Below are 27,756 nucleotides of genomic sequence, written 5' to 3'. Positions count from 1 at the left end.
CCTCGCACCGCGGCCGGCGGCGGGGCGGGCGGAAGGAGCCGCGTCCGCGGGGGTTCCTCCTCCTCCTCCTGCGCTCCCGCCGCCTCGCAGCGCTACCGAGCCGTCAGGAGGGGCGGCGGCTGCCGAGGACCCGCGGTAGGAGCCACCGACGGGCCGGGCCGGGGGAAGAGGGGCGAGTGGCACCCAGTGGCGCGGGGCTGCGGGCCGGGCCGGGCCGGTGTCCCCGGGGTGACGGGGCAGCTGGCGTCCGCCCGGAGGGGGCGGCAGCAGCGGCCGTGGCGCACTCGGGGTGACAGACAGCGGCCCCGGGGCTGGTGTCCGGGGAGGTCGGGGCCCGCGGCAGCTCCGCGGTTCGTAGAAAGCTGCTTTTGCTTCATAGGCAAATGAGGTGGTTTCAGAGGAAAATGAGTGTTTTGCTCTCGCAGTTGCAGTTCGGCGTTTTGCCTGTGTCCTCAGCTTATCTTGAGCTCGTGATTTTGATGCGTATGGTTAACGAGAGGAAGAAGCCTAAGATGGTAGTCTTGTCAGAGCCGTTACACAATGCTTTTTTTTTTACCAAACGTCCCTTTCTACAAAGTGCTTGTAATGTGCTTTACTTTTTCTTACGCTGCACATACTTAAAAGTGTCTTAAAACAGAAACTCTTAAACTTTTGCTATACCTTGTGTAAGACAGAAAACGTCTCTAACTATACGTAAGACAGAAGACAGCATAAACATCTCCATAGTCAGAAAAGCACTTTTCTTCCCTGTCCCCATCCTGTTTCTGGAGAAGGGAGGCTGGGCAGTGGGGAGTATCTTCTTGGGATGTTTTTGCCTCATTTATCAGATTAATGGTAGTTCCTGGAAGCCTCTTCCTGGTAAGGAGGAAGAGTTGAGGGAGAGATCTTCTGAAGGGAGCGGCAGAAGCATGGAGGGCAGCTCAGCCAGGAATGGGACAGATGCATTGGAGCAGAAGGACTGAGGTGAAGGTGTGGAGAGAAGTGTTACAAGAGGGGAAAGTGGTGGTGCAGTGTGTTTTGATGAAGGAGCTAATTAGTAGGTTTTTGTGCATCTAAAAGCCTGGCTGCTGTAGGAGGTGAGGGGGTTCATTCCCTGACACCCCCCTGCCCCAGCACAAGGTATTTTCTTTTGAGTGAGTCAGTGCTCTACTGGTGCACAGTAACATCAGAAATGGTACAAAACCGGTGCTAGTGTATGGCTGCTATAAATCTTGAGTGCATGAATGCTTTCCCCAAATGCTTGGCTATTTCTCTAACTTCCTGGTTTTAGAGCTGCTGTAAGAGTCATGTGGACCACTCTCCTCCCACTGATGAAGCAGATAACTTGCACTGGGCATTGCTTCTAGTTTTGCCTGTGGCCCAGTCCCCACTGCATTTCTGCTGAATTTCTTCTTCCTGAAAGTGCCTCTGTAGCTACTCTTGTGACTTCCTCCCACCCACCGCGCCCCCAAAGCATCGTATATAATACGGTATGCCATATATAATACAGACTCAGGAAGAGTTTGAAGGGCCCAATGATTTTATGTCTATGTCAACAACGGTATTGATGTACCTTTCTGTTGCCTGACCTCAGTATGAGGTTAAGAGCCAAAATGTCTCTGTGAATCTGGACTTAAAATTTCTGGAGTAGTCATCACACTCATTGATACACTATGTCACTTCTTTAGCTTTTTCTCTATAGTCCCCAGAAGTTTTGAATGGCCAGACTGGAAATTCTGTGAAATGTCAAAAGTCACTAAAAGATGTAGGAAAACCATAGTGTGATGGAGCTTTCTTATGGAGGTCTTTATGTAGTCAGTATATTAAAGAAAAAATATTGTAAAGACTGTAGTGTTAGATAACAACTTAAAACACATAATCCAATCTACTACAGAAAGTCAAGCCAAGAGGTCTTTCTGGTTTGAAGGCCACAGGAGATGCTGTTTCCTAGATGTCTAGCAAGTTTCAGAAGATGAAGTGTCTAGACGGTCCGTTCAATAACGTTACGTTAATCAGAGCTAAGATAGAGCCTATCTTAGTTCTGTGGTAGTGATCTAGGGATAAAAAAAAGGAAGCTATAGTTAAAGTAGAGATGTAATTAAAAAGAGCAGATGGTTTAATGGCAGCTACAGAAAGAGCAGGGCTTTTTAAGAACTTGAAAGTTTAATTTATATTTAGCCAAGGCTCTGTGTAATCGTCCATAGAAACTTCTCTGTCAGCTTCAAATTGCAGTTAAAGGCTTCCCTTGAATTAAGTATACAACTGAGTAACAGCACCAGTGTAATTTCTTTTATTTCATACTTTTATGCCTGCTACCTTGAAACATTGGATATATTATAAAATTGTATTATATAAATTATTGGAAATAAGGGTGGAGACTTGTCAGCTGTATGTAGTGACTTTTGTTTTGGTTTGCTTTCAAAGAAATTAGCAGAAGCCTTTTTAAAAAGAAAAAGCTGCATGTTTATGCTCCTGTGAGCAACACTTTCACCCATTTGAAAACTGAGTTGTTGTCATGCACCGAAGCTGAGGTGGTCCCTTTGGTTTTGCTGTTGCCAGTTTACTTGAAAGCAGGTGTGTTTGATGTAAATGCTGAATTTCCTTCAGGCAGTTCCCCAAGCTGGGGAGAATGTGGTACAGTACCGCAAGTGGTAGATAAGTAAGTAAAAGGGCAGCAGCAAGTATTTACAGTTTATTACTTCTATTGTTGCTTCATGTTTGTTCCAGATTTTATCAGAGCTCACTACAAAATCTTGATAGGAGGTTAGATCCTGGCTGGGACAAGCTTCAAGTCAGTTACAGGTCAGAGTGGGACTTGCTGGTGTCCTTCTAAGAGACAATTTTACTATGTGCTTGTGATGAGCAGGCAGCCAATCCTGCCTATGCTTAGCAGCTGTTTTTTTGTGTGTATGTGTGAAATTGTATTCATACTATTCAGCTGTTACAGATGCTGAGTGTGGACCAGTGCTAACCATTAGATTGTAAGGACTTACACTGAGTAGACTTCATATTCTTTTTGAAAAAAACAAACACAGCCCCACACAGTCCCGCTACCTGGCTGTTGCCTGTGCAGTGCAGTGTGTCACTGGGCTGTCCGATTGGTAGCAACATTCTTTTCTAAGATATACAAAGAAATGGAAAGAAGTCCTTCCTAGACATTGCTTCCTTTTTTTCCTTACATGGTGTCTGTTTGAGAGAGAAGATGCTGTGTTATTTGGGAAGGTTAAAAGCTTTTTTTTTTACTACAAAGCATGGGTGGTTATTTTCTGAGGGCACTGGGAAAGCGTCACCAGTAGGTTGCTCTGTTCTAGCTTTAGCTCAGCTGTTGTCTTAAGGAAGCACTAGACTTAACAGTTTCCTTCCTTCTTTGGAGCCGTTAATTAGTATTCATTTCATCATTAGGAGAGGTGGGCCTCTGATTTCAGGCTTTTGGATCCCAGCTTCTTTCTGGCAGGTTTAAGAACTGTCAACCAAATTAATCCCATATTAAAGATTCAAATTAGTTTTAAATCTTTGCAAGGCCTCTGTTTGTGCTAAACTTTCCTATAGCTGTTCAGTGAATATGCATGCAAAGCGATACTAGCTGTGATTAATTTATACATCTAATTCACTTTCTCAAAGACCTCTCACTTGGGTAAAAAAGCATGTTAGATTTCTGACTTTGGCCTAGCAAGTTGCTCTAAATTAGGTGCTTAAGTTGCCTAAAGCAGATGGTGTGAATATCCCTTTTATTGTTGCTAGAGAGAACAACTTTAAGTTTGGAAAATTGCACTCATTCTGTAAACATTGTGCCTATCTGTAGTCCAAATAACTGGTTATTGGCTGCACTTGACAGTGTTTTGAAAATACTCAGTTTTCCATTAGCTAGGAGACTAAATGTATCTTACAAATGTTACACTTTAGGGGGAAAACCACTTCTTTTTCAGTAATAAGCTTTAAGGGTTAAAGTTTGCTGATCCCGTGCACAGACTAGATTTGAAGGCCATAGTCTTGCTTTCTTTTAACTTCCCTTGTTTATGGTTGTTGTGAAATACCTGGCTTTCTAGTTTGCTATGCAAAATTGTTTTTTTCTCGAATAAGTCAGTTCCTGGAATGAATTAATCAGTCAGCTGAAAATCAGTAATTCTTTATAGTCAGGAATGAACAAAGCACATCCATTTACTCACTGACAAGGAATAATCTTCCTAGCATTGCTGGACGGCTGTGTGTGTAAGCCCTTCACTGTCTAGAAAGCATGAAAGCTGTCCCCTTTAAGAAAAAGTTAATGTATTTGCACACTCATATTTACCTGTCTTTCAGCTGGGGAGTCCCAAGGCTGTCAGCCAGGTGCAGAGCACAGAGCTTTTGTGTGCAGCGTAGGGTACATCCATACAGCTTTTAACTAAGGTCCCATGCAGGTCCTGTCAGTGTGCCTGTAAGTGTGGAGTTGTCACTTGAACAACTTGGTGTTATTTGGCTGCTTCTGCAGCCCGAACGATGTACATGTAGGAAGTACTGGCAGGCGCCCTAATGGAAAACTTCCGTCGTCCTTTTGTTTCTGTTGCCTCGCAGGGCTGGGGAGCGCTGGAGCCCTCTGCTTTCGCAGCGGGACCACTCCCTGGCTCTGCACTTCAGGCCTGGGCACAGAAGCTAATTAAAAATCAGTGGTGTAAAATGAACAATTAGGTGTTTCTCTAGTTAACTGTTTTAGAGTTCTGAATGTTACACTATTGCTTTAGTTGTGTAGGATTTCCCACACAGAGTGTACTTTGTGCAATGGAGTAATTGGTATTTACCTAGTCTGACTTGAGCTGATGATGTAAAAATGGGTTCTTGCATGGTAGAACTTAAAATAGATGAGTATAAATCCTTGAGGCATTAGTCAGTTGAGAACATAATTCAGACTATTTATAGCATGACTGTTTTTTGCAACAAATTATTTTATACGACAAGTTATGAGTTTGAAGTAGAACAACCTCGTTCTATTATTTCTTCAAACATCTCATAAACCTATTTTGGTATTATTTCTTGCTTGTTGTGTTGCTAGGAAAGTGTCTTTGTGTTGCCATATACGTTTTGACTGTCTGTATTGTAAGTACTCCAAAGAGAACATTGCAAGAGTGTGCTACAAAAGGAAGCACTTGGATCAGGGCAGAGTAGGAAGCCAAAGTGAAGCTCCAGGAATTTAACTCACGTCTTTGCTGCACATGGATCTTGAGAGTCCATGCAGCTCAGTGAAGTTCTTTGGGTTTTGTTGCCTTGAGTATATATGTAGGGACTGATATGTAAACCCAAAGAGGTCTGTGATCTTCCCAGAAAAGTAACAGATACTGACTGAAACCATATGCTGGGGGAATAAATGTTTAGCTACATAAGCAGGATCTTCACAACGATGAAATGCTGCTACTGAGTCATAACTTTATACTACCTTTTTCCCCTCTCCCCTGTTCTCTGCTGTTTGGACCCTTAAGACAAAAGTCCATAAAACCAAGCACAAAAGTATGTGTCTTTCTGTTCAACTTCTTGTCATCTCTGGTTCAGTGCTGGTGAATGGTGTTACATTGCCGTCTCTGGCAGATCCGGTTCTGCTGGCAGCTAGAATATGAGGTTGGCCTACTTGTCCTTTCAAATTTTGACCCTCTGTGAAGGGTGTGGGTCTTGAGTGATCAAGGAGATGTACCAGTGAGAGGAGAGTACGCTCAAGCTGGGATGAGCCTGTCTCGTGAAGGAGGCAAGGGGGCTGGTTATGGGAGCTTTTGGTCCCTATTTGCTGCTGTGGTGTGGTAGATGCTGGTTATTGTTACTAGGAGTTAAAAGAACTTTGTCATGAAATGGCTGAGTTGCCTGTTAGATCAGAATTATCCTTTTCAGGCTTCTGAGGTCTTAGTTGAATGTGGTGTCGTTTTTGTTTTGTTTTGTTTTCTCGCTAGCCAATAAAAGCAGGCAATGAAAGGTACTAGTTGTAGGTCAGAGTGAGTCATCTGGGAAATTCCTTGTGGAATAGATGATCTCAGAAGTAACTTCTAACCTAAGTTATTCTGTAAAATACAAAGTTTGTACTGGTGCAGGTACCATCAAAGCAGTTGTTTCACTATCTTGGAGAATCTTATTTTGGTCATATATTCTCATGTGTTTCTCTGTTGCATGGAGTGTTTCTAACACTGTTCAAATTACTCTTCAAGTAGTGTTTTAACAGTATAAAATGTTTGAAGTGGGATAATCTTATATGTAGTTTTAAATTTAACTTCTTGTTGCTAGAGGTTTGAGAATTGAAGTGTGAATATTCGCACTTTTGTCTAGAATCCATGACACAATTGCCTCGTGTTAGCATCTCCTGCAGTGGTATGACTGTAGCATCACAGTTTATGCTTCTGTCAGTGGAAATTATCAGTTAAATGAATGTTCTTATTTAACATTTTTACAGCTTGGTTGTGGCTTGTGGGTCCAACTTCCCATTCAGCTATTCTTTATTGAACATAACATCTCTCTTCTGCTCTACCTTACTTGGACTAAGGCTTGTCAGTGCTACCTTTCTGATGCTTCCCCCCACCCCCCACTTACCCCAGCAGGTAAAAAATGCTAGATTATCTTCCAATAAAGTATTTCTGTGATAATGATGATGATGATATTGATTTAGAAGGATCATCAAAACTGGCAGTGCTCCTCACTCGTAATACTAGCAAGCAGTTCAAATGGATAGTTTGAAAAAGACCCCTTATTTGAATTTCTCTTTTACCATCTATTCGGAGCCGTGGGTTGGTACTCTTCAAGTATACATTTTTGGATGAGGACCAGTAAAGGTTCCTAAAGGCAAACTATGAATGATAAGTTCTGTGTAAAAGAGGTTTCCTGAGTTTTGGCTGGCGTGAACTCAGCTACATTAAGCCCTGTTGGAAGCGGAACCCATTCTACTAAATTAGTTTTTTCCTAGTGAAAGGAACACTAGACAGGGAGTCACATACACAGAAGACTTAACGGAAAGCCAAATTGCAGGGCTTTTCATCTGTCGGGATGAAGAACATTACACCTCGTACAGGAGAGAACAACTTTTATGCTGCAGTGCGTAAGTCAAAGATAAATCTTGCTCAGGCTGGTAAAATAGCAGTTAGCTAGTCAGATGCTGACTGTGGCTTGTCCTTGTCTTGCAGAAGCACAGTGGTGGATGCCTCAGTTCACTACTGATGAAAATCTACAGCATGTTGTAAGATGATAAATTCTGTTCTGCTGGTTTCATAATCAGGGATCGGTCTCAAAGCAGGTTTTGTAATTTATAGCTTTAGGCAGCCTTTTGTACTGCAGCCTCTTGTACTACATCCTGGTAATTAACCTGGAGGAGGAGTAAAGGCCAAGGGTTTAACTTTACTCAGTGTTCCCTGGGAAACAGGCATAATTAAATTATTTTGAACAAATATAGGTCATGGTCTCTTCATACTTTTTTGCACTCAAATTATTGGACCTTGGCATAGCTGGAGCCTGAACAGCAGCCACTAAATAAATTCCAGGAATGGGTGTGAATGTGGTTGCTGAGCTCATTTCTATTGCACCTTGAAACGGAAGTTTTATGACAGCCTTAAAATTTTATTCTTTACTTATGCCATTATTGTGTAATTTGTAGTTTTGTTACAAATAGCTCCAGTTGTAGTCCTTTTCTGCTGTGCTGTGGCTCAGAGGAGCGTATGTTCAAGATTCCCAGTATGTCACAGATTAATCTCTTATGAACAAGTCTGTTCCCTCTTAGCTTTGCCAAAGCAGCAGGAAAATGCTCAAGAGCCCTAGCTGTTCATGGCTTGCAATGTGAAGTGAGACAGCGATGTCCACTGTGGGAGTAAAACCTCAGATCTTTACTTAGAGTTTTGAGGTGGACCTCCAGGGTGAACACTGGGAACAGGGAGAGGATCTTATCAGTACTTGTTCTGTATTTTCTTCAAGGTACTCCCTCTTTCCGTGTGTGGTTTGAGTGTTTGGATTTTTTTCCTCCTCTTACACACTACTTCTTTTATGGCTGAGCAAACAGAGACCTTGCTGTTGCTGTATTGACCCAGACAGTATTTGTATAGCAGGGTGGACTTCTGCAACTTCTGTACCCTGGCCTATGTCACCACTTTATTGTCAGCAGGCAAGTGCCACTCATCCCTACCAGTTTTAGTAAGATGTCGTGGATGTAGCAGAAGAAATTTGGGAAGATGGGCTTAGAAGATGAAATGGAGACAAGGTTGTGGGAATGGTTGGGAAAGTTAACTTAGGGGGCTAAATATTTGCTAAGTTAGAGAAGTGGCCAACAGAGACTTGAAGTATGGAAGAGGTGGTGATGAGGGAAGTTTTTGAACGTGAGTTGGTATGTTTGTGGATCTAGTTTGCCTGGAATCAAACCAGTGTGGCAGAAATTCCCCTTGGAAAAGTCCTGGATAAATGCAGTGTTCAAAAGAAGCAAGTGAAATGTGTATATATATAAACATTTTTTTCAGATTGCTGATGAAGTTAGCCATTATTTCTTAACCTCAGCTTTAAGTGCTAAAGGCTCTTTTAATATTTTTTCAATTTGAAAGGAACATTCTACATAGGATTAAAAGCAAGAAAACAACCCTGCTAAGAAAAACGCCTATCCCGTTGCTCCCCAACCTCTACCACAAAAAAAAAACCCAAGCCTTTTTGCCTTAAATTTGTACCTAAAGCCTTATTGAAAAGGAATCTTATAATTTTTTTTTAGTATCCTGTCATTATTGTATTTACACGTGAAGCTAATAAATAAATAAAAATAATTATGGTTACACATGAAGAAAAAATAAATTTATTTCAATGCTGTAATAGTAAGCATTATGCATGCTAAGAATCTGGGTTGTAGGGGTTTTTGTTTGTTTTTTTTGAGTGACTTGAATAATAATTGTTCTTTTTTATTTTAGTACCATGGCTATGTTTTATTATGTAAAGGAAATTACTGATGTATCGAGGCTCTGAAGTGCCAGGCTGCCTTCTCTTGATTTTTTTTAAAATTTTTTTTTTTGTGTTCTGTCTCCACTCCCATGCACCCGTACCTGCCCGGAGGCAGCAGTGGAGCAGAGCTGGCAGTGGGCAGCGATGGCAGCAGGCTGTGCAGCTCCCCTGCTGCCACGTACGCTGGGGCCTGGCAGCTCCCTCCAGCAATCAAACGCTGGAGGCGTGTGCAGGCTGATAGGAGCATGGCGAAGCACCAGGAGGGAGGAAGCCGCCTGCTCTTTTTCCAGCAGAGGAGGAGAATATGTGTTTTGCTTTCAGCCCTAATCAGAAATGTTGAATTTTTGCTTTTTGGCCTCATGAGCTTTGGGGGGGTTTAACAGTCCTTGTATGCGTAACAGCAGGCATTGCCTCCAGCAGTTGTGATTCCCTTGGGATAGCAATATCTTCCAAGTGTTCTTTGGATGGGTTTTATAACCGTATTTGCATCTACTTTATTAAAGTGTTCAGCTTTATCAAGTTCCGTAAAGTTGCAGTGAAGCGCGGTGACATTTTGAAGATGTTCAGGCTGGAACACTGTCGCTCTAGAGCATTGAAAAAGACCCCATGCAGCTGCTGCCATACCTTTATGCTCTTTATTTAGCATCAGTGAATATTCAGAAGTAAAAATTCATTATTTTGCAGAACTACAGGGATGACCATGAGACACCTATTTCCAAGATTTAGCTTCTAGCATTAAAAAGGGACACAGATAGGAACCAAATCTAAATGTAGGGTATGCCATTGGGCACACCTGGAAAAATAAACTTGATCTCCCTGATGTCTTCTGTGTGTGGAGGTTGTGCCCTCTTGTGTATATTGCACAGTAATTTTATGCCAGTTTTGGTGCTATAGGTCTTACACACTGTGTTTTCATATGCAATGAAAAATTACATAGAGCTTAGTCATGTAGAGGAGTGCATGTATAATGAAAAGCTTGTCGTCTTTTCAGCAGCCTTGATGTTTAAGTTACTCCAAAACTCCTAGATAGCACTGCAGTGAAACATCTCATTGGAAACCAGGGCTGAAGGGAATGTGGGAAATACATTTACCATGCTATCGAGAGCATCTTGTAAGCATCTCATATGATGTAAAAATTTCTGTGAGCCTTTACCCTTCAGATATAATCTGGTTATGGACAGTGTCATGTTAGCTAATCTGTAGTCTATTCTTACAGTTGAATATGCAGAATTGGGCCATGAGGGTTGTAGGTGGCTTTGACTTCCCCAGACCTTTCTTGAGGTTTAAATCTAGCCATTTGTGATTGACAGTTTACTGATTTAAAGCCTGATTCTGTAAAATGTCAGCAAGTTTCCTAGCTGTGTGTCCTGCTTGGTTTCCTCATGTGTGGAGCTCTGTGAATTGTTAACTCTGTTACACCCATTGGAAGAGGAAAAGGGTGTGATGTTGGGGTAATGGTTATACTCCTGGCTGATCCCACTTCACACTTCTGTTTGTAGGGGGGGATGGAGAATGAACAAATGGCACAAATGGAAGGGCAGTAGTTAAATTTGCATACACAGAAATAGGTTTTTTTTCCAGTTAAAGGCATCCCATATAGATTTACTGGTAAACATGCTTTTTCTAATGCTGAGAAACTGTGTTCACTTACTTGTTGAGTCTGTTGGAAACTTTACACACTGGAGTAAACGTAAGGTAGGGTTATAACTTTTAGTCTGCTCTGTTTGTTGTAATTTCTGCTAGTTTGTTTATTTTTAAATTAAAATGAGTATATGCACATGAAGTCCAAACAGTTTTTAAATAAGTTGAAGATTTCCCAACTGTTTTTCCTTTTTAAAAAAAAAAGGTGTTTTTCCATTCCACTGTTGCTATGCAAAAGAGCCATGCAAACCAGAAAGGGAAGTTAACATAATTATGCAAAACAAAAACAATCCCACAAAAACAGCACCCCCCAAACCAAACTGAAACCAAAACTCCACAGCTGAAATCCGAAACACAGCAAAACAAGCCAGATGCAAAAGGCAGTGCTTTAGGGGAAGGAAAGGCAAGGGATACTGTTTGCACAGCAGTTTAAAAATAGACTAAGGATTGTCACTAAAAATAACCTTGAAAAAGTTTACACTCATTGTGGATGTTTTCTTCATCTGCAATAAGCTCCTTGAGTTACTTTTATCATTATTCCTGGTAGTTGTTCTGTTTAAAATAAGGCTTTCTGTATTCTGGAAAATGATTGTTGTTTTGTCCTTCATTTAGCTGTCCGTCCTTTCTGACCTCCCCTTCTGTTTTGGACAGCTAATGACTTTGTCCACTTCTATGCTGACAGAGGCACTATCAACTTTGAGAGATCCAATTTGTTCTAGTGACCTTATCCTCTCAGTAAACTCTTCATTTTTTATGGTGATGCTGTAAGGATGAAGTGTATCCCTTCTGCTTCTTACTCTGACCTTACGCTTTTGCAGACGTTTGCGTTTAAATGCCTTCTAACGCTTCTCATACAATTACTCACTTGGAAGATGTAGCTTGTTTGTCAGAAGATTTTCTACTCTCGATTAATAAGACTGTTCTGTATAGTTTGCAAACTTCTGGAGACTTTAATAGCACAATAAAGTAAGCATTTTCAAGTAATACATCCTTAACAATATAATAGACAAAGTGAGCAGTAAGTAGTAACTGAAATGAGTAAGAAAAAATAGACTGAGGAGTGACTGTACAACTGTTTAGATAATCTGAACATGTTTATTGGTCCAGCAAAAGGAAATGGTAAGAAGTTTCCCAGGGAAAAGCCTGGGTGACTTGTGCAGTTTATGTCTAAATTATGGTAACTGACTACTGCAAACATGTTGCCTGTTAATTTTATGTGGTGTAATTAATGAAGCATTACAGAAAATGACTGTATCACACATACTTTTCAGATCTTTGCAATGAGCTACCCTGGCTATCCCCCAGCGGGTGGATATCCACCAGCAGCCCCAGGTAAGTTGTTTAGGTGAAGTTAACATTAAATGGCAGTGGTGGTCCTATCTGGAGTGGAAGGGTGGCATGGGGGAAGAACAAGACTGGGCAGCGTTTTCGTGACTCACTGAAGCTTCCTGTGCTCTCTTGTTAAGTCCTATTTTATCTTGGCTGGGGATTCTGATTTATATAATACTCCACCAAATTTATAATAGAGTATTTATAATACTCTACCATGTGCTCATATAAGGTCCATTTTTATTCACCTCAAATGAAGCACACAGCACTAGGAGATGGTCATAATTTGACCTAAATTAATAAATGTCAAGGAACAGTAGTGTCCTGTCAGTACTGAGTCTTGAACGCAGCTGGTGAGAAAAATAAGTACGCGGAGAAATCAGTCACACAATTTAAAACCATATCCCACAAAAAATTAGGGCTTTAATTATGACATTATCCCTAATTCACTGTTTTTAGGCAGATGGTTGTATATAGAAGGGAGACAGCTGTTAAAAAGGATATAAATTATAATAATACAAAGCTGATGAAATATATAACTACTGTTTGGTATCAGGCTGAACTTTATAGTTGTTAGTAATGAACTTTACATTTGTTAGTATTGTTGGTAGAAAGAAAGAACTGGAGTCACAGGGGTATGGTGAAATGTGGAGTTAGGCAAGCTAACTTGGGAAGGGGAAGCAGTGTACAGTGAGAAGCCAAACTAGCCTGGGAGGATAAATCCTATTTCTCAGCAGAATATTCTGGCTTGCTTAGACTGCTGTGCAGACAAGACTGTACTGCTGTGCACAGCCAAGTTTTGTGACTTGGGTAGCTGTGAATGTACTGTGTCATGCTCTGTAGACATCTCTCAAATTAGCAGCCTAAAAGGAATTAATAATATCTTCCTACTGGAAGACCCAGACAACTTTGTAGTTTAAGAGAAACTACTCCGTAGGCAAAATACGGTGTTTACAATATTAACTCTTGAGTGTTAACCTTCAAATATGTTTAGAGTTTTTTTAAATGAGAACTTATAGATTCAATGGTAACTAACGTGATTAGAAATATCCAGTGAGGCTTCTCTTTATATCATAATTGCACTGCTACTCTGCACCTCTTCAGTTGATTTTCCTTCTCCCAAACTGCAGACATTACATTAGAAACATAAGTAGTAAGTTTAAAAAGGTGTAGTGTCTTGTTCCAGCACAGCTGTGTTTGATTTCAGGTAGCAGTCCTTGGGGTGGTGCTGCCTATCCACCTTCAAATCCACCTCCAATTGGTCTAGAAAATGTGGCTGGCTATGCCAATCAGTTCAATCCCAACTACATGGCTGGAATGGTGAGTTTGCTTTCATTTAATATGTTTTACTGTGACTTCCTTAAGTGCAAAGATGTGTTTCTGGCATTGCCACTGAGAAATTTATCGCTCGAGTTCTGTGCCTTTATGTCTAGTCTGTTTAGGTGTTGAACATTCAATATCTATTGAAGAAAATGGTTACTGCAAGCTATTCCTTATTTTAGGAAAGCAGACCACTAGTTAAATGTTGATTTAAGAGCCTAACTTCGAAAGTCATGGACATAAAATTAATATAACTTGGCTTCTGCTGTGCAGAGGAGTAGGGGAACAGACTATTAACACTGAGCGTCCACTGTTAATATATTCACATTGGCAAACACAGTCCAGATTTTGCCTATTACCTGGATTATGGCCAGTCTGAATAAGGAACAAGGCTGTGCAATTTGAGGAATCAATGACTCATTCCTGAAAAGAATATGGGATCAGCTGTCTCTTATAAGCACTGATGTTTAACAGATTGCAGATGTTTCCAGTGTGACTTTTTTTTTTTGCATAGAGTAGAAGTGAGTGACCCTTCTGACAACTTAGTCTTCAGAAATCTCTTATGCTGCATAATGAATGCACAGTTTGTAGGAAGACATTTGCATTACAGATGCCTTCTGAGGCAATGATTAAATGAAGTGATTTGGCAGCCAGCAGTCAAAATGAGCATCAAACTATCTAGGGTGCACATACCAATATCCACAGCAACTAGCTTCCGAGAACACTGCAATCGTCAAATGTCGGTTCTTCTGGTTCCTCTGTAGAAGAGGGTCCAAGTGTCTCACGTGGGAAGATGATACTGCATGTGGAGTGGAGAATCTTTGTGGCAGTTTCTGCAGATGTCTTTCCAAATGTAGTCCAGGAACTCTTGCTAGTTGTAAACTACTAATGCATCTAGTGCATTGTAGAACAGCCAGAGGTTGCTCGTCGTAAATCCCTGTACTCAGATAATGCTGTGGTCATGTAAGGCAGCCATGGACAGAGAAGTCTGTTTATGTTGCTGGGATTAATTGGCTAAGTTTTTAGAATAAGAGGTGTGTGGCTATTGGCACTCTTCCATGTGAGTGGTGTGTAATGCTGGATGCAGTGGCAGGTATGTGTCTGTTGGTTCTGCTTCTTGATGTATGGCAGCTGATGATTACAGCAGAGCAAGAGTCAACTGAATACAGGTTTTCTTCCATCTTGCTCGCTAGTAAGACATGATTATTGTAAAGGTCTTTTGCGGATGCAGAACTACCTATCTGTGTTGGTGGGGAGGAAGGTTGTATTGTATTAAGCACATCCATGAAACTCAACCATTTGTACACCTTCCCATCTCTTGCTTTATTGGCTGTCATTGCAGGCATCTAACCTGGCAGGGACCTTTGGAGGGACAAATGTACCACAAGGCATATATCCTTCAACACCTGGGGGTTATCCCCCAGTCCCTCCAGGTGGCTTTGGGCAACCTCCATCAGGACAACAGCCCTCTTACGGAGGGTATCCTCCACCTGGAGGAAATCCACCATCAGGAATGCCACCTTACCCAGGATACCCAGGTGGCACTGTGCCAGGCCAGCCCACACCACCACCTGGTCAGCAGCCTGTGGGCTATCCAGGACAACCACCAGCAACTTACCCAGGGCAGCAGCCTATGCCAAATTATCCACCAGGCCCAGCCGTGAATCCTTCCATGCCCTCTTACCCAGGAGCTGCAGGGCCTACAGTCTCTCCTGTAACAGTAAGACCATTCAGTGCTTTTGTTTTGAGATGTGACCATGTATATGTTTCTCTACATTTTTGTTGTGTATGTAAGTGTAAACCAACCCTAAAATTGAAAAAAAAAGTCATGAAAAGAAGTTTGGCTGAAGAGATAGATGGATGCTTTCCAAATGCAAGCAATATAGGCTCATATGGCTTGAAACAAGTGCTGTTTTACCACATTATTCAAGAGTTGACATGAATTCAAATTTAATGAAATCTGCCTTTCCTAACTTAACAAAGTACTGCCAGTTGTATATATAGTCTCATCAAACCGTAATTAATTGGACAGCAGTTTTAATATCAGTGAACCTTCTTGACCTTGCATTTTCTCATAATTTGGGTATAGAAACGAACAAATTGTTTAAGGTGGAGTTTTCTTTGAGTTTTCTCTGTTACTTTTCTAACAAAAAGAAAATTGGCATCGGTGGTCATCTTTGCTAAGTAGTAAAACACAGTCTTTTACTGATTAACACTAATATGCAGCTCAACTTGGTGTGATTTTAGCATGGGAGCCGAGGCACAGTCACCGATGCACCGGGATTTGACCCTCTGAGGGATGCAGAAGTCTTAAGGAAGGCCATGAAGGGACTCGGTGAGCAGTCTGTGGATTTACATTTCAGTTAAAAGTAGAATTGCAGCTTTGATTCAGCACTGATCTTTCTCCATTGTTACATGTGTACTGAGTGGGCTACTTCACATGTGGTTGTCCTTGGTTATCAGAAGAGTTATTGGAGTTCATGTAGGCATGAACAACATCCTGAGTTTAGTATTTGGTTTGGGGGTTGGTGTTTTTTATGATTGGGAGGTAGAGCTTGAAGTTCTGTGGTTGTATACAAGAGGAGATACTGTAGATGAATTAAAGGCATACATGTCCTTTGGTTGGGCTTTAGGAGAGATAGGATCAAATCGAAACAGAAAGCTGAGTCCTCACTTGACACTCATGCTCATTCTGTGGTGTCTGTGTGCATGTACAGGAACCGATGAGCAGGCTATTATCGATTGTCTTGGAAGTCGTTCAAACAAGCAACGCCAGCAGATCATCCTATCCTTCAAAACTGCTTATGGAAAGGTAAATACGTCATGAGAACAGAAGGAAGAAGGAAGTGACTTCACTGGAAGTCAGAAGACAGTGTTTGGAAAAAAAGATTGGAAGTTGCTTAAGGGGAAGGTGGTTCACAAGTCATAGCCTGTTTAGGGTTCTGCTTTTACCCACTCTTGACTTTTTCATGCAGTGTTTCAGATGAAACATATAAAGCAGTTTCTCTGCTAGATGATTACTTTGATTGGTCTGTGCAGTCTATTTAATTGGACCTTAACTACCTAGATGTACATGTTACAGTTACACTGGATTTAGTGTTGTTAAGTGGAACTTCAGAGCTTTACTTTTAAGATACATTATTGATGCTTACGCATAAAGAATTCTAATTAAACTCCACAATTTTGGTGCTTGCATTTGTCAGTTTTGGTCTTTATGCATTTTTTCCTTGTTTTTACTTCTTATTAGGATTTGATCAAGGATCTCAAGTCTGAGCTATCAGGTAACTTTGAGAAGACAATCTTAGCAATGATGAAGACACCTGTCATGTTTGATGCTTATGAAATCAAGGAAGCTATAAAGGTTTGTGTAGGAGATACAAATTTATAAGATAGAGGGAATATTTAACCTGATAAAATTTTTGGTAGTAATTTAAAAGCTTGAACTTGTATTGCTTCTTCTCCATCCAGATATTCAACCCACTGTTTGACTGATCTGTACCTTGTTTCTTGGAGGTATATGATAGTAAAATTGTGAAATGTTATTCCCATAGGTTAAAGGTAAAGACTATTTAATAGGTTTGTGTTGTAACAAAAATATATTTATAAATAAATACACAAAAAAAGGCAGAAACTGAGTTCTAACAGTCTCTGCAGTTCATTTATTACACAGTCTGGAGCAAGCCACTGAAGCGGCTCTCTTCTAAGCCAGCTACTGCATGGCATGCCTTTGTTTCTGGGTTTTTGCTTTGAGCTGTGATGGAACTGATGATAATACAGCTCAACTTAGAGTTTCAAGTGACTTTACATTGAGTGCTCAAGAATAGTTCCGAAAACTAGGTTCATAAAGATTTTGAGCAGGGTGTGCCTTCTATTTATCTTTTCCCCCACCTCAAAAGCCTATTTTCCTAGCCCTTGCTGAACCTTTTCTAAAGTATTATGGAAGTATTAAGTACTTTCTCCTTAAAGCAATCAGAATATTTTATTAACATTAGGTTTTTAAAATAAAAACAGGTCAAACATATGTATGTCAAGTCAATGTTTAAATGACAGTGAAATAAAATATTTCCATTACTGAGTCAGTATGTATATTTACATGTTCTTTGACCACAATTTTAAAGTAGCTAGGAGGATGAAATAATATTAGCTGTATTGTAATTGCAACTGCTATCTATAAGTTAGTGAACGCTACCTATTAGAATTAACAAATTCATCTTTAATGGTAGAAAAAATTGATTCTTAAAATGCCTAAAATCTGGTGTGAATTATGACTTTTTAAAATGAAATTTTGTTTTCATAATTATTTTAATTATCTGTTCAATTTGTATCTTTAATACATATCTGTGTCTTGGAAACATGGTATAAGTAGCATTTAAACTACTTGCTTTGACTTCTATAAGATTATATTCTGAATTGTATTTTGTTGTATAATTTTATTACATTTCTTTATACTGGGTTGTAGAAGTAAGGTGAGAATCTGAAGAGTGTGTTTTCTCTTATGCTTTGTTTTAGGGTGTTGGCACAGATGAAAATTGTCTCATTGAAATCTTAGCTTCTCGCAGTAATGAGCATATTCAGGAACTCAACAGAGTCTATAAAGCAGGTGAGATTTGTTACAGTTCCATCAAAATTTTCTTCCTTTTCTTCCTTAATCACTGACTGACAATATGAATTTAGGAAATGAACAGGGGTGTGTGATGTTTCATGACTGTGCGTCTCTTCCAGAATTTAAGAAAACTCTGGAGGAAGCAATAAAAAGTGACACATCTGGACACTTTCAGAGGCTTTTAATTTCACTTTCTCAGGTACTTGCATGCCAGGGTTTTAGAGTTTGGGGTTTTTGTGTGTGCTTGTAGGTTTTGTTTTGTTTGTTTTTTTTTAAAAACAAACAAAAAACCAAAAAGCCCCACCAGTGAAACTTTTGTATCTTCAAATTCTTTCAGGGAAACAGAGATGAAAGTACAAGTGTTGACATGTCTCTTGTCCAAAAAGATGTGCAGGTCAGTAAAAATTCTTCATAATTTCTAAGTATAGTCAACTCAATACACTGAAATTTGACTGTATCGTTTCTGCTTACTCTTAGTTTTGGACACCTTGTGACTTCTGATGTAGTGCTTATGTTTCAGTGGTTGGAAGTGATATGAAAAGCCCTGACAGAGTGCTGGAGCCATGCTGGAGCTCCATTACAGAGATGAAGCTCTTGGGAATAGAGTCCATAGGGGTTTTTTATTTTTCATTCTGTCAGCTCTCTGGCTTTTCCAGGTGCTGGGTGACACCATTGTGCTGGTTATTGAGGGAATGGTCCAAAGAGATTTGTGGTGATGCGTGTGTGGATTAAATTTTAATCTATTCAACACTTGCATTAGCCTTTGCCTGTTACTTAAGGAACTCTGGATTTTTATGGCAAATAAGGTAGTTGGACCTAGTAACTCTTGCCCCGTTACTTTTTTTTTGTGCGTTCCACTTCACCATGTAGCAAAGAGAAAACCCTGGATCGTTTCAGTGCACTACTGTCATATAAATAGTAATGTAAGTAGCTTTCTACATAGTACGCCTTAGCCAAAAGACAAGAACATCACAGAACATACCTAGAGGTGTAGACTATAAGCTAGGTGTAAGCCCTGTTAGGAAGAACAATTTTCAGGTACTTTTTAAACAGTTTTTTCCTCTTTAGTAATCTGGAGCTCTTGTGTTTGAGCACTTATGCCTCAGTAAGTGAGGAAGACTGCAAGCATAGCATACTGTAGGAAGGTTAGAACTAGTTGCTATTTATTGCTTGCTTCTGTTTTCCAGCAGTACACAGACTAGGTATAAAAGGAGGGGAGGCTGTAAGGAAGCAGATCTGTACCTCAGCTTTTCAGCCTGACTGCTTTTCTGAATAATGAAATGTGAATTCCCTTCTGTGTTTAGGAGCTATATGCAGCTGGAGAGAACCGTCTAGGAACTGATGAATCCAAATTCAATGCCATTCTGTGTGCAAGAAGCAGGGCCCACCTCAGAGCAGGTAATGGTGTCCTCTACATAGACAGTAACTTCATTCTGTTGTGTGTAATGATAAAAATGGTAATATCTGTAATGATAAAAACAAACAACACTGCTCTGTACCTGAATTTCCCCCATCTGTAAAATGAATGTAATGATACCTCAATGAAAAGCAGGGTGAATTCTGCTGAGGGAAAGGGTACACAAGAACTGCACATTACGACCATCTTAAATATCAGAGCAGGTAGTGGACATACTTGTTCAAATGTTTCTCTGATAAAAGAATCAAAAAACTGGAATTGTTTCAATTTTGCATGCTTGTGTGTGCACAAAACACTTGAAATCCTTCCCTTCCCCTTTTACATGATGGTGATTAGGTGTTATACCAGTGGTGGAAATGTATTAGTAACTACATAGAACTTTTGAAATGTGCTACATATTGAGGCACTTAATGGAGAGAAAAGAGATGGGGGTGTATGTGAGAACCTTAATGTTTTCTTCTTAATTTTATTGACACAAAGCTTTCCTAGAAGAGTTCTCACTGTTTCCCTTACAGTGGTTTCTTTGTCTAGCCCTTTAAAAATATGGATAGAACTAGACAAGCTAGAAGGAGCATGATGACGTGTCAGTGGAACAATGTGGTTGATAACATAGTATTAGTCTTTGAGATGTTAAAAGTTCTGTAAGTATACTGTAGTATCAAGTTCAGAAGAGCAATTGAAATGAAGCAGCACCAGTACCACCTCTTTTTGTGAGGCCGACTCCTGAAATCTTTCTTTCTCATCAACAGTCTTCAGCGAGTACCAGAGGATGTGTAATCGGGACATTGAAAAAAGTATATGTCGTGAAATGTCTGGAGACCTGGAAAAGGGCATGCTGGCAGTAGGTATGTGTCATCTTAGCAAGTTCGTTCCTGGTATTCCACTACAACTGGCTGAGATGGTGGTGTCTGTGACTCCAGCTAAGGATGATGTTCTTAGTAATAATTCCAGTTTTCTGCTTTTTACATTGAGCTTTCTGTGAAGTGACTTGTGGTTAGTAAAGCAGGGCACTTAATTTACCTTAAAATGACAGATGAAGCTTTTGCTTCAGGCAGCTGCAGAATTTAAATGTCACATGTTAAAGTGGGGAGAGAATTATTAACTGTACTTGGCATTGTTTTAAGAAGTGATGAGAACTTGTACCAACCGCTGAGTCAGTGAGAATGGAGTATTTGGGACAGCTTTGGAAATCAAGCAAAATATAGGCATTAACCCTCCAGTTAGTTACCCCTATCTCCTTTTAGTAGAAAGAAAACTTAAATTTGATTGCAGAGAGGTTATTTTTCCACCTTTCCTGTGGTTACAGCTTTGTTAAATCTTTCTTTTTTAAGTACTTCTGAAGAGTAAAGACTTACCTCAGGTCTACTATTGTCCTTTGGGAGGTAGTCATTAGTTTTCATGAGGTTGGGACAAGGCCTCAAGTTGTTGTGCAGTAGTTTTATCTGGAATGTTTTATTCTACATAAAATTGTGGACCTCTTTCTCTCTCTCTCGTCTTTTGTCTCTTGTCCCTTAGACAAGACTGCTTCTTTACATCTCCACTTCTTTTACTGTTTATTACTGTGAATTTACTGTGATACCTAGTGCTGCTGCTTTAAAAGTGTTGTTCTTTGGTTGTGAATGTGGTAATAGCTAGAAAAGTGATGTAACAAAAAAAAAAAAAAGCAAATCCAAAAAAGATCCTACCAAAATAGGAAAAATGTACTTTGCATCATGTGGAAACAAGATGGGAGAAGACATTTCGCTCAGTCACAGCAGATTTTTTTCATGGTAGTTTCTAACAAAATCCTGCAAAATGGGAATCAATTTTAAAAGCATCTTTTTTTCACTCCTGTCTTGTGCATGTGTGAACTATGTAACTATTGTTTTTGCTCTGCTTGGCCAAACTGTCACTATCATGGTCTTTTCATGACCCAAACTGGGTCCAGCTCTGTTGATGTCATACATTTGCAGACCTTTTCCAGGATTCAGAATCTGTCACCTCAAAAAGTATTGTTAGAAAACCAAACTTGGGGAAAAGAAGTATTTCCCAGTGTTTGTAGAAAAAGATCGCCTCGGTGAAGAAACTGTACTGTCAGAGTTTGGAAGTCCTTTGACTTCATGGAGCTTTGCAGTCACTTGACAGGTCTCCATGTAGATACAGATTCAGAATTGGGACTGTAGCTTGCAAACAAGTCAATAGCCTTTTGAGCAAGAATTGTCATTAATATTCACTGAATAACTCCTTGAATAGATTTTGTTTGTTTGTTTTATTTATATGTTTATATACACACATATATATCTATGTCAGTCGATGTTAGCATCATTTGTTCTGTGAACCTTATTTTCAGGAAAAAACAGTTTTCTAATTGCAAATATTTAATTTTACTTTCTTTAAAGCTTTCTGGATTGTACAACTGGTAACTTACAATAACATCTTCAAACATCTTAAAAGTGCAAGTGTGTTGTTTAGCTAAATACAGTGATGAATAAACATGCATTTCATTTGTCATTTGTTTTTGAATTATATATCATTGATAGTTGTGCGTGGTGAACTGCTATCTCTCATCTACATTTTCCTATTCAGAAAAGTACTTTTTCCTATATAGTATGTGTGTTGCTGTGAAATACTTATTTGGGTTTACCCCTTTTGTTCTGTATTGATTTTACATGATTGCTTTTGATACCTTTTTGTGCTATAAAATATGTCAGGTGTGGTTTGTTTTCTGTGTAGTTTGCCACAGATTGCATGATTGTTCACTTGTAACCAATATAGGATCAATATATAGATTTTAATTCTGATGAGTGATGGAGAATTCTTTCATTATCCTGATTAACATGACAGTAATTTGATTTAGATTTTGCTCTTTCAGATTTCTAATAAACTGTGCTAATTAAATATAAAATCCAGTCATTACTACATAAGCATGTCAAGAATTTTTCAGGAGTTCTGGTGAACTTTGTGGCTAAAAAAAAAAGTGTAACTAACTTCAAAATAAGGGTGAGGTTTCTGTCATAGGTGGCTTCCCAACTTGTGTTAGGGTAGCACTTGAATTTTTCATACCTTGCAGATACATGGCCTAAAAGTTCTTAAATTAGGAAAAAGCCAGGAACACCACTAGCTATGTGTTCCTTCAAGCCTTCTGCCTCCTGCCTATGCCCTCTTTTCCCTTTATAAGCAAGAATCTGGTCATTAAACTTTAAAGATTCATTATGGCTGCCTCATGCTAGATGGTTTGTAGTGACAGAAAAGTTTGCTTTGAGCCATGAAGTGTAGTAGGTTCTTTAACTTTATTGCAGCTACTGTTTGGATTAAAAATTATTTCAGTGACTAACTGAAGGAGTGGAAGCTGCATTGTATCAAGTGTATGTTTATTTAAAAATAAAGCATGTGACTATCTAGGGTAAGCTCAGAAGATGACTGTGAGTTCTGATTGAGGAGGAATATCTGATTTCTGTGATACTGTTTCTTTTTGCAGTTAAGTGCCTCAAGAACACACCTGCTTTTTTTGCAGAGAGATTACAGAAGGCTATGAAGGTGGGTGCCTGTAACAAGATACGTAAACTTATAGTGTGGGTTTAGTGGTTTTTTTGGTTTGTTTTTTTTTTTTTCTTTTAAATGCTTGTACAGCTTGTTGGGATGAATTGTTCAGCTGAAGGTATTACATTTTTGAGTGGGCAGATGACTAACAAGATGTAGTCATTATTATGAAAGGCTGGAAAAATCTAGTTAATTTGATCCACTTAACAAAGAGATGCATACAGCCATACCTGAAACAACAAAAGTCTTCATTTGGTAAAACACAAATATGCTTAAGACTCATTGAAATTGGTATGTTTTTAAGTAGGGATGTCTAGCTGAAGTAAATAAATAGGCAATTAAACTCACCAAACTTTCCTGACTCCCTGTCCCTCTGACACCCCCCCCTTTTTTTCTTCCTAACTGTTCTTGTGCAGAGAAATGACTGTTAGTGTCCTATCAGTAAATTTAATTTATTAAAGGATGATAGGCCAAATTCTGTTCAAGCTTATTGAAGTCAATGTGTTATGCTAGTAAACGGCCGTTTGTGGGGTGATGATTTATATTAATTTTTTTACTAGTGCTGTATCATCCAGCATTTCTACAATTTATTAATACATTATATTGTTGGTTTTTTTGTGTTTCAGGGAGCGGGAACAAAAGACAGAACTCTGATTCGAATCATGGTATCACGCAGCGAGGTTGACCTGCTGGACATACGTGCAGAATACAAGCGGATGTATGGCAGATCACTCTACGCAGATATCACTGTAAGACTTGGAGACTTTATGTTCCCTGCCGTGACATCCTTTCTGCTAGTAGAACATGGATCCTTATGCTGAATACCTATTAGCTGCGCTGAGTGTAGCTGGCTGTGTTTGGCTTGCTGCATTTGTCAGGAGAGTGGAGGCTGAAGTGCCAGAGAACAGAGAGCACTTGCTTTTGTGTGGGGGCTAGATGAGCTAGAGATGGGCAGGAAGCTAACAGACAAGGAAAGAGAGGGAAGTTGGTCCAGAGGGGTTTCAGAGACCTGGTCTTAAATCTGGTCTCTGTCCCAATCTCTGTATGTGATCTTGCAGAAACCATTTGGTCCTCCAACTGAGTAACAGGGGTGCTCTATGTCATGTGCGTGTTGAAAGAGTGTAAAGCTCCTTTTAAAAGATTGCCTCCTTTTTCTCTTGAAAGTTTGGATTTAGATTTTGGAAATAGACTAAACTTCAGATTCTTTAACAGTTGTAGCAGTTGATCCACCCTACTACTGCTATTAACAGCTGTAGCAACAGTCAAGAGGATGCCTGGCCAATGGGGAGGGTAATAAGAGCTGGAGGAGAGCAAGTGGTACCCCTTTCATTTGCCTTGTAATGAAGGTGCCAAATCTGTTAAGCGCCTACTTACTTCTTCTGCTGTTGACGCTGAAGGGCTGCAACTTGGTGGTGTCTGGAAGGAATCCTGCAAAGATAGTGAAGGGTAATGTGCACCAAAAAGTCTTGATGTGAGTCTTCTGCCAGCAGCTATATAGTCTTTCTGCCCATGCGCCACAGAGCTTTACCTAGCAGAAGCTTTTTCCCAGTGTGTAGCTCTGGAGTGAAGATGTGCTTCTACTGCAGTAGTTACATGCCCTGTAACCACCAATGTGTGAGTAAAAAACAGTGAGACATTGGTGGAAAAGCCGTATGTGTCTCTTCCCCCCCCCGCTTCTCTTTTGATCTGGCATTAAAATAATTTTACCGTTCAGAAACAGCAACGGGCCATACCCATTTAATGGGCTGAACTTATTCAACACTTGGTTTCAGTAAATATGGGACATGCATGTGCACAGTTATGTGTATACAAACTCTACTTCTTATTTCTGTGAAAGTAGAACTGGAAATATCCTTGGAAAGAAAGTTCTTAATTCTTCTCTCTCTCTCTTTTTTTTTTAAAGTGGACAGCAGTTCTTTCCTTTCTGTGCATACATAAACAGGAATGTTTTTGTGGTGTGTTGACCCTGGCTGGATGTCAGGTGCCCACCAAAGCTGCTCTACCAGTCCCCCTCCTCAACTGGACAAGGGATAGAAAATGTAACAAAGGGTTCATGGGTCGAGATAAAGACAGGGAGAGATCACTGAACCAATTACTGTCACGGGCAAAACAGATTCAACTTAGGGAAAATTAACTTAATTTATTGCCAATCAAACCAGAGTAGGGTAATGAGAAATAAAACCAAATCTTGAAACACCTCCCCCCACCCGTCCCTTCTTCCTGGGCACAGCTTCGCTCTCAAATTGTCTACCAACCCCCACCCCCCACCCCCCCGCCAGGGGTGCAGGGGGACAGGGAATGGGGATTGTGGTCAGTTGGACAGTCTCTGCCACTCCATCCTCTTCAGTGGTAGGACTCCTCACGCTCTTCCTCTGCTCCAGCGTGGGGTGCCTCCCACAGGAGGCAGTCCCCCATGAACCTCTCCAACGTGTGTCCTTCCCACGGGCTGTAGTTCTTCAGGAACTGCTCCAGTGTGGGTCCCTTCCACGGGCTGCAGTCCTTCAGGCACAGACTGCTCCAGCGTGGGTCCCCCACAGGGTCACAAGTCCTGCCAGAAAACCTGCTCCAGTGTGGGCTCTTCTCTCCACAAGGCCGCAGGTCCTGCCAGGAGCCTGCTCCAGCGTGGGCTTCCCACGGGGCCACAGCCTCCTTCGGGAACCCACCTGCTCCGGCGTGGGGTCCTCCACAGGCTGCAGGTGGAGATCTGCTCCACCGTGGACCTCCCTGGACTGCAGGGGGACAGCCTGCCTCACCAGGGTCTTCACCACAGGCTGCAGGGGAATCTCTGCTCTGGCACATCTCCTCCCCCTCCTTCTTCACTGACCTGGGGGTCTGCAGGGTTGTTTCTCTCACATCTTCTCACTCCTCTCTTTGCTGCAGTTTCCATGCCCCAGCAACTTTTTTCCCATCTTAAATCTGTTATCCCAGAGGCACTACCACCCTCGCTGATGGGCTCTGCCTTGGCCAGCGGCAGGTCCATCTTGAAGCTGGCTGGCATTGGCTCTACTGGATGTTGGGGAAGCTTCTAGCATCTTCTCACAGAAGCCACCCCTGTACTCCTCCTGCTACCAAAACCTTGCCATGCAAACCCAATACAGTTTTATATTTTGTGGGTTGTGCTTTATGCATGCACAGGATTTATCCTGATCTTTGAAGTGTCTCTTTGTCACAATTCTAATAATTTTTATGTGGACAAAACAGTTTTCAGTCATACCTGAAGATGAAGGATGAGATAAATGCACTAACTGAAACTGTTCTGTGAAAAGGATTGGCAAGCCTCATCAACCAAAACTAGTTCATGAGCAGCTCCCAGGGAATGCTTTTTACTCTTAAGAGCAGCAGGCAAAACTCGGCTAGCGGGGGCTGTTTGTGATTAATTGCATGTTTGTGCATCCATACTAACTTTCACTGCCCACAACATGAAAGAGACGTTCTCTAACTGTGGGGAAAAAAACCCCTTAGATCTTTTGATATCAGGGCATTGGTTTTAATGTTTGAACATAACAGAGTAAACTTTCACTCGCTGCCCCTGGAAAAATATCCACATTGACTGCAATGAAAAGGACTTCTGTATTAATTTTTCCATACCTTTTGCTGGAAGATAGCTTTTCAGTGAGTTTTTTGGGGTTTTTTGTTGTTTTTTTTTTTTTTATTGAACCATTCCCAGGTAACTAGTTGGACCTGTATACCACATTCAGTTTGCTAAAGAAATTTATTCTCTATGGACACTTTTGGTTCCAGTCATGGAAGGAGCATATTTTACTGTGTACTTGTGTTAAAGTGATTTCTAATTAGCAGGCTCTTTAATTTTTTCTTTTTTTTTTTTTTTTTGCCTTTTTTAAGAGTTTAACACCTGCTTTCTTTCAGCCCTGGTTTCATCTCTTTTGGTTGTTAATGTTGTGTTTAGGATGATTACACTTCTTTTTCCTCTATTTCAAAGCACAAGTCTTCAACTTTTCTTTTTCTGGGTTTCTTTCCAGGGTGATACTTCAGGAGACTACCGGAAAATCCTACTCAAGTTGTGTGGTGGAAATGACTAAATGGAGCATTGAGCTTTTCTTAAAAAAGCTGTTATGATCATGTTTTTACTTTAAAGCATCTTTTTTTCTCCATAAGTAAATATGTAATGACCTGTTTCTCCTAAAGCAATTGCATTTTAAAAGATAATATTGCATATATCTTCAATTAAAGTAGGTAATAAATGCCAAAAAAGTATAAATATCAAGCTTTTGTGCCATCTGCTCAGGATTCTGTATAATACCCTCAGCAATCCATTAATGACAGGTCATTATTTCTTTTCTGCTTATATTGTGCTGGAGTAATATGTTTGTTTTATGGAACAAAAGTTACAGTTGTGTGATTTAAGGTTTTATTTTGTATAAACATTATGTGCCATTTTAATGCAAGTTTTATATGTATTGTATGCAGAGTTGGTTCATGCTAGCCTACTCCCTGATATGTGGAGAGAACAGCCTTGAGTTATTGTGTCTAGTTAAGACTGTTTTGAAGAAGTTTTGTCAAGTTCTGTTTTCTTTTCTTGATTGTTTTTAAGGAAGATGTGTTCCACATTTCATTCTCACTAGGCCAACTGTCACAAGGTAGTAGTAACGTTGAAAGTAGTAAAGATTCTATGGTTAATGTTTTAAGGTTTTGCATTGTGCCTTAAATATATGTATGTAGGAAGAGATTATGAAATTAAAGCTGTCTATCTTCTAACTCTTTGCAGACTATGCTTTTTGGTGTTCATGTTGATTTATGTGTGAGTGATCACTCAGTTTATGTAGCTTAGTTTTTCCATAGAAGTTCTCGGCTGAATCCACAGAATTATTCAGAAATTGTTGTGTTGACAAGAGTCTGGGACTTGTGTGCTGTTGATGAGCAATTGTCTGTACCTGATATATGTAATCTGTAGTTATTGTTCAGTATTTTCATTTTGCATATTGTAATTTCTCTTCCCTGACTCTTGGAACTCTGAATTTTTATTCTCTGCTAGCATGGATGACATCTCTTCAGCTTATCATTCTCAAAATAGAAACAT

The 27,756-nt window shown here is 40.2% G+C and overlaps 1 protein-coding gene across 2 annotated transcripts; it reads left to right on the top strand.

Moving 5' to 3' along the window:
* Positions 1-27,434, top strand: ANXA11 (annexin A11). Of its 2 annotated transcripts, none has more exons than XM_075025631.1 (15): positions 1-135; positions 11,802-11,862; positions 13,067-13,179; positions 14,522-14,899; positions 15,427-15,514; positions 15,897-15,991; positions 16,427-16,540; positions 17,689-17,779; positions 17,902-17,981; positions 18,120-18,176; positions 19,087-19,180; positions 19,949-20,044; positions 22,657-22,715; positions 23,345-23,467; positions 26,699-27,434. In XM_075025631.1, exons 2-15 carry the CDS (start codon positions 11,811-11,813, stop codon positions 26,756-26,758), a joined length of 1,500 nt encoding a protein of 499 aa, XP_074881732.1. In that variant the 5' UTR covers positions 1-135; positions 11,802-11,810; the 3' UTR covers positions 26,759-27,434. The 2 variants fall into 2 exon arrangements, with proteins under 2 accessions (XP_074881732.1, XP_074881731.1); XM_075025630.1 differs by lacking the exon at positions 1-135 and adding an exon at positions 874-969.
* The last annotated feature ends 322 nt before the right edge of the window (positions 27,435-27,756 follow it).

This window comes from Buteo buteo, chromosome 4 (genome assembly GCF_964188355.1).
Source record: "Buteo buteo chromosome 4, bButBut1.hap1.1, whole genome shotgun sequence".
In the NCBI taxonomy this organism is placed as follows: Eukaryota; Metazoa; Chordata; class Aves; order Accipitriformes; family Accipitridae; genus Buteo; species Buteo buteo.
This window is presented reverse-complemented; position numbering and strand designations above follow the sequence as displayed.